Source organism: Branchiostoma belcheri, unplaced genomic scaffold, assembly GCF_001625305.1.
Source record: "Branchiostoma belcheri isolate BF01 breed outbred unplaced genomic scaffold, Haploidv18h27 scaffold13, whole genome shotgun sequence".
Lineage (NCBI taxonomy): Eukaryota > Metazoa > Chordata > Leptocardii > Amphioxiformes > Branchiostomatidae > Branchiostoma > Branchiostoma belcheri.
This window is the reverse complement of record NW_017802713.1, coordinates 4,667,343-4,679,208: the sequence shown is the minus strand read 5'-3', so window position 1 is coordinate 4,679,208 and position 11,866 is coordinate 4,667,343. Positions and strand designations below refer to the sequence as shown.

At 40.7% G+C, this 11,866-nt stretch overlaps 1 protein-coding gene across 1 annotated transcript; it reads right to left on the bottom strand.

Annotated features, from left to right (window-relative positions):
- Positions 1-3,376: 3,376 nt before the first annotated feature.
- On the bottom strand, positions 3,377-5,005 carry LOC109463754. The gene is made up of 3 exons (XM_019760600.1): positions 4,729-5,005; positions 3,837-4,003; positions 3,377-3,733 (listed from the first exon to the last, which is right to left on the bottom strand). Exons 1-3 carry the CDS (start codon positions 5,003-5,005, stop codon positions 3,377-3,379), a joined length of 801 nt encoding a protein of 266 aa, XP_019616159.1.
- Between the last annotated feature and the right edge of the window lie 6,861 nt (positions 5,006-11,866).

Sequence of the window (11,866 nt, the reverse complement as noted above, 5' to 3'; positions counted from 1 at the left end):
TAACTCTATAGATATCTTTATATATATAGAGAGAGATAAATAAGTAGATAGATATCTACATCTAGATATCTATATCTATCTATCTCTATATATTTATATCTATCTATCTATCTATATCTATCTATAACTCTATCTATCTGTCTCTCTCTCTCTCTCTCCCTATCTATATCTATATATATATATAATTTATGTATCTATCGATATATAGATAGATAGATATAGATAGATAGATAGAGTTATAGATAGATATATATATAGAGAGAGATATATACAAACGAAAAAAAAATTAAAAGGTAAAGACATGAATTTTATGGGTAGATTATTCGCCATGCCACAGTGTCATCTCGTAACCTTTATGACTATGTAGAATTCATGATGAGAGCAACTTTTTTTGCCTAACATTTTTTTTTGCATGCTCGCATCAATTTTAGGGTTCCCAGACGATGCCATCAAAAAATCCAAAAAAATACTCATTTTTCTTGGATTGGATTATATTATTTGATCATAATGACAGTCTTATCGAAACAGTGAAGGCAATGCTAGTACTTCCTCATAATTATGCAAACGATGTAATAATTTGAATAAATTTTATTCATTGGTGTCACCTTAACCTACCTTTAAATTTGGCAAGTATAAACTACTAACTTTCCACTATAACATTACAGCATTTTGTACATTAGGTCTTATTTACATAATTTATATATGCTTATCTCTTTTCAGAGCATCATTACGTCTTTGACTTAAACAAACCATGTCGTTTTACAAGCAACCAAAACACCAACAGTTTCTATTGCCAGGACTTATGGCCCCAAGTGGTCTACTTTCTGGTAACCACAGTTCAGCTGTATGTTGACTTCTGGCAGCTGTGACAGGACAAGGGAAGAATGTCTAACCATCACGGCGGTCGGTTACCAGGCTAGAAGTCGCATTACTTAGGGAGGTTTTGGGTTACCAAACACGTTCGAACGTGGCCGGCCCGGCCACGGGGTAACGGGTAAGATTAAAAATAAAGTAATTGGAAAGTGAATACTTGTCAAAATAAAATGTAACAAGTGATTTTCTTTACCTCAAATGTTATTCCTCCACTGCCTTTGCTCAACTTTTTGTACATTTGCTTCCAAATAAGATCAATTTCGGATTTCAAAAATGCTGCACAAGAACCAAACGAATGATTTTAAGGGGCCCCGAATTTTAAAAAAAATCAGTACATTTATTAATATTACAGTACATTTAAACTTTCTGTCTTGGTTAATAACTAAAACTTGAATTACTTGAAAACTTGAAAAACTTTAAATACCGATAATTCATTATCACAGCCACATTTAAAAGAATTCTATGACAGAAATCTACGATGAGGTAATTTGAACGATTTTTGGGAGTGGTTAAAATACCATGTCTACACGCATGTTATTCTACTTGGATATGGGGACCTGGATTTTATAACAGCGTAAACAAGAATTCTGACTTTCAATGTCACCCACGAAAACAGCAGTAGCTTCGATACATGTCACACATCCACAATAAAATAACGGCATAGATGTTATAGTTTGAAAACGCTTAATATTTGTGAAAAGGTGGATTTTTCATGTTCCGTGGTTTCATAAACGGCTTGAAGTAGCGGGTTGTAGCGAGATTTCTGTAAATGACGGAGGGTACGTAACCCCGGATCGAACACCCGTTCTGTTCGAATGACGTCATACCGTACAAGATTCGCGGGTTCAGGGGGTTCGATCTCCATAATAGCAGTGTGGATTTGACCATCGTGCATGCACCAGCTAGCTTCAAGCTTGTTCTACTTAAAATTTATACATAAATTTGACATCAAAATCAACTTGAACAAACATAATTACTTAACATACCTGTACTGTCATTTATTGTGCAAAAAAAAAAACTTTCTGGCTCACAGTGACCCTGGCCGGTTTGAATACAAACCGATCAATTTTGTTGACTCTGTTACGCATATGGTACAAGTACTATTGTAAGAAAACTAAGATAAATAGGCTAGTGATTGAGAGTGATTGAGAGTGAACAGAGTGACAGAGAATGACCAGAGTGACTGAGAGTGAATAGAGTGATAGAAAATGACTAGAGTGATGGAGAATGACCAGAGTGATTAAGAGTGAATAGAGTGATAGAGAAAGACTAGAGTGATGGGGAATGACCAGATGGATAGAGAATGACCAGAGTGATAGGGAATGACCAGAGTGAAAGACAATAACCAGAGTAATGGAGAATGACCAGAGTGATAGAGAATGGGTGGACTGATGGGGAATGACCAGAGTAATGGGGAATGGTCAGAGTGATGGGGAATGGCCAGAGTGATGGGGAATGACCAGAGTGATAGAGAATGACCAGAGTGATGGGGAATGACGAGAGTGATAGAGAATGACCAGAGTGATAGAGAATGGCCAGAGTGATAGAGAATGCCCAGAGTGATGGGGAATGACCAGAGTGATAGAGAATGGCCAGAGTGATGGGGAATGACCAGAGTGATAGAGAATAGCCAAAGTGATAGAAAATGCCCAGAGTGATGGGGACTGACCAGAGTGTTGGGGAATGACCAGAGTGATAGAGAATGACCAGAGTGATGGGGAATGACCAGAGTGATGGGGAATAACCAGAGTGATAGAGAATGACCAGAGTAATGGAGAATGACCAGAGTGATAGAGAATGACTAGACTGATGGGGAATGACCAGAGTGATGGGGAATGACCAGAGTGATAGAGAATGACCAGAGTGATAGAGAATGACCAGAGTGATAGAGAATGACCAGAGTGATAGAGAATGACCAGAGTGATAGAGAATGACTAGAGTGATGGGGAATGACCAGAGTGATAGAGAATGACCAGAGTGATAGAGAATGACCAGAGTGATAGAGAATGGCCAGAGTGATGGGGAATGACCAGAGTGTTGGGGAATGACCAGAGTAATAGAGAATGACCAGTGTGATAGAGAATGACCAGAGTGATAGAGAATGACTAGACTGATGGGGAATGATCAGAGTGAAGGGGAATGACCAGAGTGATGGGGAATGGCCAGAGTGATGGGGAATGACCAGAGTGATAGGGAATGACCAGAGTGATAGAGAATGACCAGGGTGATGGGGAATGACCAGAGTGATGGGGAATGACCAGAGTGATAGAGAATGACCAGAGTGATAGGGAATGACCAGAGTGATTGAGAGTAAACAGAGTGACAGAGAATGACCAGAGTGATTGAGAATAAATAGAGTGACAGACAATAACCCGAGTGATTGAGAATGACCCGTGTAACTGAGAGTGACTGCGTGATAGAGAATGACCCGAGTAATTGAGAGTGAACAAAGTGATAGAGAATGATCTGAGTAATTGAGAATGACCCGAGTGATTGAGAGCGACTAGTCTTGGCACTTGGCCCCGTGTGGAGCAAAGGCCACCGCGACGATTTCCCTCCATCTAGCTCTGTTCTGGGCTTCTCTCTCAATTTCCTTCCAGCGCATTCCAATTTCAGACAGCCCCCTCTCCGTGTCTTGCCTCCAAGAGTTTCTGGGACGGCCCCTCCTTCTTTTCCATCTGAGGTTCCAGGACAGAGCTTGCCTGTTGGTGCTGTAAGCTGGCTTTCTGATGGTATACCGGATCCAGCTCCACTTCCTTCTCAGGATCTGTATGGCAACCGGTTCCTGTCCAGCCCTGCTCCACAGATCTTCATTAATGCATTTCGGATCTTCTCTGGCCATCTGATGCCGTAGATGCGCCTAAGGCAGTTGTTAATGGACGTCTGTATCCTGTGTTGTGACTTGTTCATTCTCCATGCCCGTATAGTAAGAATGACTTGACGTTAAAGCTAAAAATGCGTACCTTGGTGTCCATGTGGATTTCCCTGGAGGCCCAGATGTTTTTCAGCATGACAAAGGCTGTTCTTGCCTTGCCCATCCTGGCTGAGACATCCTGTTCCGTGCCTCCATGCTGGTCCATCACACTCCTCAGGTACACAACAGACTCCACTTCCTTGATGGTCTCTCCCCCTACGGTAATAGCTATTTTTGTGTTGTTGTTGACCTTCAGGACCTCTTGTTGATCTTAAGACCAACTTCAGCAGATGTTGCGTCCAAGCGTGTAGTATTGTCTTGTAGTCTGTCTGTGGTAGTGAGAAAGAACTGTATTCCCTGTAGCCATTGGATTCCGTTTTTCCTACTCTGTGGTATTCTTCAGGATCCAGTCAATTGCAAGAATGAACAGAAAGGGTGACAGTATACATACTTGCAGTACACCTGTCCTTACTTCAAAGCTGCCCGACAGTTGTCCTGCGTGGGACACTCTGCATGTCATGTCCTTGTATGTTCCTTTGATTATGGATATGATCTTCTGGGGTATTCCATAATGCTTGAAACCTATTAAATAGGTTCAGCTGGAAGGATGCCTGTGCATCCTCGTTCCTGAGCAGACCCACGTTGAATCTCCCACGGGGCTTGGTGGTTCTCTTTGGTTTGTGATTCTCGCAAGGAGGTGGTGGTCTGATGGCACATCGGCCCCTCTCATCACTCTCACATTCTGCAGAGATCGTCTAAACTTCCGGCTGATGCAGACATGGTCTATCTGGTTCTCGGTGACATGGTCCGGGGATCTCCATGTGGCCTTGTGTATTCTCTTGTGGGGAAATATACTACCGCCTATTACTACTAGATTACTACTTGACACAGGTCAGCGAAACGATCCCAATTCTCGTTCATCAGACCCATTCCGTGTGTACCCATGATTCTTTCGTAGTTAGTATTGTCGGATCTTATCTTTGCATTGAAGTCTCCTTTGAGAACTGTGATGTCTCTCTGTCTTGTTTCATACAGCACTGTTTCTAGCTGATGGTAGACATCATCTTTCTTCTCCTCCTCAGCGTCGTTTGCGGGTGCGTAGCACTGGATGACGTTCAGGTGGATTTTGCTTTCCCCTGTGGCAAACTTGGCTGTGATGATACGGGAGCTTACTGGTTCCCAGCTGCCAAGTGCCCGCTGTGCCTCCCTCGGAAGCATCAGGGGTGCATAGAATGGTCAGATTGACAGAGAATGTTAAGAGTGAACCAGAATAGCAGAGAAAGACCAGAGGAATGGAAAATGTCCAGGGCCAGGGTGTAGTAGAAAATACAGTTATAATGTAGAGGCAACAATAAGTTTTAACCACTGCATTTGTAGTGTAATATTACATAGGGTAATGTTATAGGAGTAATACATTGTGTGCCATCACCTGTTGTGCATATGTGTATTTGCATACATGTGACTGGGCAAATACGGAACTAACCAATATCAGACACATGTACTTCTGTCATGCAAGGAGATAATATAAAGTGCTAAAAACAAACTAGTAATCAATGATCATGCACTTGATGATCCTTGACCTTGAATTTTTTAATCTTTTTTTTTAAATCAAACTATTAATATTTACAATGTTACATTAAAAAGAGGTACATAGTTGACATACATGTACAATCGTGTGGGATGATACATAACAATCAAGGACAGTTTTTTTTAAGGTAACGTCATCTGGGGATTGTCTATATATAATGATATCACATAAAAAGTTCCCATTGTTCATTGTGTTTTACTTCTAAAATTTGATTTAGTCTGTGCTTGAAAACTGAGAGTTTTGGTTTGGAATTTGTTATGAAGCATGTGTATATACAATATTTAGCGCTGAGAAGACAGTGTGCAAGTGCACTAACATGGCTAGGGTTATCAATTATGCCATAAATAATCATCATCTCGTCTACGATTAGGTCTTGTTTGGTACATCGTTTCCACCAGTAACAAAACTCTTTCCAAATGTTTTTTTTCTTCTTTACAATACAAAAATAAATGTTCGATAGTGTGCTTATCTGTGCAATTGTTACATTGATCTGTTCGTACCAGATTTTATTTTCTTAGCCAACTATTTGTAGCCAGGTAGTGATGGGTAATCTTATACTGAAAGCATTGTAATTTGGTTTCCCTTGTAGCGACAAAGGCAGCAGTATAGGCTCTCTCGATGTTGTCTTTACCAATTTTGTGTATAATTTCTGTTTCTATACTTGGAGGCACAATTTTTTTCTGAATAAGAATATTATATAATTGTTTGCATGTTGTTGTTAAGGGATGTATCTTTTCGGTATATTCAATAATGTTGTTAGGGGTGCATTTTCTTCCATTGTTTTTTATTATCTTTCCACTTTTTAATGACGTCATAATTGCGTCATATTACGTCATAACGACATAAAAATGTAGAAATGATACATTTTTACTAGTATACCATCCTCTAAAAATTTGGCGGTCATACGACATACCGTTCGCGAGTTCGGATGGGGGGGGGCAAATGAGCACCCCCCTCGTCCCACCAAGCCCAAAAAAGCCCGGTCTAGGTAGGGTTAAAGATTTCGCCAGAAAGTCCCCTGCAGTTTCCTAACAAGCTGCTAGGGGTACCCGGGTACCAAACCCACGCCACTTATTCCTGACAGAAAAAGCTATCTGTCGCAAAAAAATCAAGACCATAGCATATTCAGCAAAAAAGATACAACCCGAAAGTTCTGCTGCAGTACCAAGGTCATCCACCAGGAGGCCCATATTAGACCTTAAACTTTGTCTTCCTAAGATCAGCATACCAAATATCATACCTACCCATAAAGGAGTTATGAAGGTATGCTGACTACAAAATTGCGGAAACATACGTATACACAGACACACACACACAGACACACACACACAGACACACACACAGACACACACACAGACACACACACAGACAGACACGCCAAAAAAAGCTCCATTTTTCATGGAGGTAAAAAATTTCCGGCAGAAATGACTGATGCTGGAAAAAAGACCCAAGCCTTGACTATACCCGAGTAAATTATAAAGAAAATTCTAGGATTGAAATTTTTTAAACTGTCCACGGCGCGACGGGTTGCAAATCCACTCTTAGGAAGGCGCAGAGCGAAATCTTGATCAAACGGGCGGATTACACTTGGCGCGCAATGATACCCGGAAGTAAGGTTTGGAGCCAACGAAAATTTTCACCCCAGAATCACCATTTCTTACACTCTTCAGCCATATTAATTTTTAATGATATTTCGTGGCAGTTTATGAGAAATGTCACCTCAAACTTGGACCCTCAAAACCCTTTCGTCACTTTTTACAACGGACTACCAAGGACCCAGAACTGGGGTGTGCACCGGGGTTCTCTTTTTTCAACACGCTACCTTGCGTGTTTTTATCAAATAACAATGAATGCATTGCGAGGTACCCGAATAGCGGTTCGGTTGGTTTCATATAAACAAGGCCTAAGTTGAGGAAGCATTTAGTCCTTTTCACCCTTCTAATGCTGCTCATACCAACGGACCAGTACGTGTGCCCGGTTAATATGCAAAGTAAACCGGCCATATTGCATTACGTTTTAGATTAAAGTCGGAATACGCCAAAGCCTGTTTGAAATCACCCCCGGATGTGGCAACTCGATCGCTTCAAGTAAGGCACCAAGACTTTCAACTAACTAGGAGATTTCCTTCGTTATCAGGTTCGCTTTTAAACCTCCTTGATGTAACGTTTTTATCAGCCCTGCTAACACAAGCCTCCGGATCCTTTGATATTACAGCCCCACCCTGTCCAATCTTTGAAAACTGTCGGGCATGCAGCCTCACTTTAGGAAAATTTGCCACGATGCCGTCTTGCGATGTTCTCAGCAAAAACAGACGAATGCCTGAATCAGAACACTCTATAATTCTGGTGATTTTTCGGAAATCGATGACAGAACCTTGATAATACTAGTTGGTAACGATTGTGGAAAATTGTTGATACCGTGGCGCGCGCGTGCCGACGATACACATTACGTGTTTACCGCGTTTGTAACTTTGTTTACTTGCGGGGCGCAGGTCATTGACCTCCGGCTTGCGTTGTTCCAACAGAGGGAAACAAAATGTCTGGCAATTTTAGCCGCAGATTTTTGTTTTTTAAATCATATACAGGCATCCACGAATCTATCATTCATCCAACTAGTTCTTAGTTAGGTGAAATGTTTATTGGAATGACACGAATCGGTATCAAATATCAAAGTATCAAAAAGTAAACATCAATCGCCCACAGCCGAGACCGCGTGGACCCGCCGCGGTGATAATCCGCCGTATTGTCCACAAATCGTCAGCAAATACGTGAAAATGAGGTGAAATAAGTCTCATGTAAATGTCAAAAAAACAAAGGCTGCTCATTAACGGCCAAAATCTCGCCAAATATTTCTTACGCAGAAGAAGTTTCGCAGAAGCGTTTCTCATTACCAGTGGACAGTTCTGAACATTCTCCCACATGACGTCCCGCACTCTCCCGCAGAACGTCCCGCACTTTCCCGAAGGACATACCGCACTCTCTCGCAGGATGTCCTGCACTCTCCCGCAGAACGTCCCTCGAAAATTGATGCGTATTTACCTCCATAAAAATTAAGGTATTGTTTTTGGCTTGTCTGTGTGTGTGTGTGTGTGTGTGTGTCTGTGTGTGTGTGTGTTTGTGTGTGTGTGTGCCTGTGTGTGTGTTTGTGTGTGTGTTTGTGTTTTCGCACATTTGTAGTCAGCATAACTTCAGAACGCCTTTATGGATTGTGATGATATTTGGTATGCTGGTAAGTTTTAGGAAGACGAAGGTCTTTTGGTGGCAGATAGCTTTTCCTGTCAGGAATAAGTGGTGTTGGTTTGTTCCCTCCAGCAGCTTATTCTGGAACTGGATGGGACTTTCTAGCAAAATCTTTAAAAGCCAATAGGTCTAGATAGGCCAATTATGCAAATGATTACCTAATGTGTATAATAAATTTTGAAATTTTTGAAAATTACGATTTTGAAATTTTCAAAAAAATTAAAAATTTTTGAAAATTTGAATATTCTAAAAAATTGAAAATTTCAATTTTTAACCTAGGTAGCTCCACGGAGGTAGAAAAAATTGCCACAGATCTGCACTAATTACCTCCATAGAGCTACCTCCATGGAGCTAACTCAATGGAGGTACAAAAAAGTCAGCCGCAGGTCTGCACTAATTACCTCCATGGAGCTACCTCCATGGAGCTACCTCCATGGAGGTAGAAAATTTCAGCCGCAGGTCTGCACTAATGACCTCCATCTATCACGTGTTTATTCACTTAAGAAAAAGCGTTTAATAGAGTATAGCATGATGCTCTTTGGGCCACAATGGAGAAAAAAGCTTATCAAAACCATCAAAGAGCTGTTTGACAAGGCCAGCAGTGCTCACTGTACTAGTACGAGGCACAGCGGGGGAGTGATTTCACACATGAGTTGGATTTCGGCAAGGGTTACTCATGCTGTACAGTGGGACCAGCTTCAATGCCTTACTTTGTAGCCTCAGTTTTCCCCATGAAAAACCAACCCTACGTCTCTGGCCATGCTAGCTAGAACTAGGATGATCATTCCACGCCTGCCATTACCAAGTCTTTATATATCCAAGCAGGTGTAAGGTGTTAGCTTGTTTCATGCATAGTTTTGCAAAGTTTCAATCGTCTCCCGTACGCCTTCCCTTCTATCTAGTTAAACACGACATTTACTGTATTATTATGGGTTCACCACACCACGAAGTGGTGGTGAACCCATATTGCTTTTTCTGATGTTTCTTCTTCTTCTTCTTCTTCTCCTCCTGCCATTTTTTAAATGGATTCAGCTTCTTCATTTTAGGGCCTAAGGTCCTGAAATTTGGTATGGAGGTACAGTGGGCAAATACCCCTAGGCGTTTTTTAAATTTTTGTGATACAGGCTTTTAGAATGGTTTTATTTGAGTTTTTTGGCTGTGTTATAGCAAATGTATTACTGTGTTAGTCTGCCGTGTTTACCACGTCTGGGCATGAGTCATCACAATGGAATGAAGGGCATCAACCAATAGGCATGCAGCTTTCCTCTATACTTCTTGCTGATTGGCTGTTGGGATTTAACTTGATTAACAGGCTGCACAGAGCATTTCCACCTGCACAGAGCACTTCTTGCTGATTGGCTGTTGGGATTTAACTTGATTAACACCTGCACAGAGCATTTCCATACTGACAGTATGTCTTTATTCAAGTGTTTTGGTAGGTATTTCAAGCTTTTCTGCTCCAGCATTGGAATGCGGGGCATGAACGTTTTTTATATTTTTTTGAAAATCAACAGTTTGCATTATGCAATTAAAAATCCTAACCAATAAAGTAGGGAATAGCTATCCAACTGTTGTTTTAGTTGTATGTTACTTCATATTATAGTTATATCAATGTAAATCATTGTTTTCCCTTGTGTTTCTCATTCTTTCCCTGCCATGTCGTAAAATGTGGTGAACCCATCGCTGTATTTGCTCCAAAGCAAATATTGGCCTTTCTAGTTAGAATTGTTTTCTTCATAAATAAATACATAGTTCCTGTGACTAAGTCTTGCTCGCGTTGATTATAGCAGTGATTACCGCCCCCAAACAGCCCACCCACAGCTGTAAAGACAAGTAAATTTGTTAGAGATTAAACCCCCAGGCACACCCTTTTGGGCCCAGAAAGGGTAGCCCACCAAGGTAGCCCTAGCCCTAGCCTAGCCCATCTTTTCCGGATACCATAAAGAATTTTCTTTGCAGGCGAGGAAGGTATTCGCGCAGGCGAGGAAGGTATTCGCGCAGACGAGGAAGGTATTCGCGCAGACGAGGAAGGTATTCGCGCAGACGAGGAAGTTTTTTTTCTGTGCAGACGTGGAAGGTATTCGCGCAGACGTGGAAGGTAGTCGTGCAGGCGTGGAAGGTAGTCGTGCAGGCGTGGAAGGTAATCGTGCAGACGTGGAAGGTACTCGCGCAGATACGCATGCCTATACTAACAGGCCACCGTAGACTTTCCTAAAATATTGTTGGCAACAATTTTTTTGGATTAAGATGAGAATCTGTGTTGCAATGTCAATGGGTTTCTGACAGGCATTTTTTGCTGAATTTAGTAATTTTCGATTCAACAATAGGAGTTTAGGGGTTTTATGTCAAGTTACACATGGTTTCTAATATTAATAACAACCCATATAATTTTATGTAAATTTTATCATTAGAATGCATAATTTATGCTAATTTGATGACGTCATTGGCCAAAATCCAAAATATCATGTGAACAGGTATATACCGCTTTTTCCCTTAAAATTTCATCAATACTTTCCTTTCTTCTTAAAAAAAAAAACGTTTATATAAACGTTTGTTAACAATGTATTTTAGGCTTTATCCTGAAAAAAAAAATACTTTTGAAAATTCAAGATTAATGATCCAAAATGGCGGAAATCTTAAGTATGCATGGCGTCATTTTATGACGTCACCGTTGTTGCTATGGGCAACATAAGACTTTGTACACCCTAATATTCTGTCATAAACACTTTTGGTAAAGTTAAGTTGTATACCATTTAGTTTTCAGGGAATAACCGATCTAGATGGTTTTGGCCAATAATATCAGATTAATGACGTCATGTTGTTAGTTCTTGTGAATTTTCCTTCTTAGGACACATAACAGTTCTGGACCGTGTTACAAATGAAGAAATCATAAACAGTGTAAAACAGCACTGTCAGTATGAATGGCTCCTGGCAGTCGTGAAGAGAAGGAACTTTAAGAGGTATGAACATGTAAAGAGGTCACATGGACTATCAAAAATAATCCTTCAAAGACAGTAAGAACTAGAAAGGCCGACATTTGCTTTGGAGCAAATACAGCGATGGGTTCACCACATTTTACCACATGGCAGGGAAAGAATGAGAAACACAAGGGAAAACAATGATTTACATTGATATAACTATAATATGAAGTAAAATACAACTAAAACAACAGTTGGATAGCTATTCCCTACTTTATTGGTTAGGTTTTTTAATTGCATAATGCAAACTGTTGATTTTCAAAATAAAAAACGT

Bases quoted from the DNA above. Each gene is read 5' to 3' on its own strand.
- LOC109463754 (XM_019760600.1), bottom strand. From the start codon at position 5,005: ATGCTTCCGAGGGAGGCACAGCGGGCACTTGGCAGCTGGGAACCAGTA. The intron at 4,004-4,728 runs GTACACACGGAA...CTATTACCGTAG, and splicing joins TAACTACGAAAGAATCATGG to GGGGAGAGACCATCAAGGAA. The intron at 3,734-3,836 runs GTACGCATTTTT...CAACTGCCTTAG, and splicing joins AAATCCACATGGACACCAAG to GCGCATCTACGGCATCAGAT.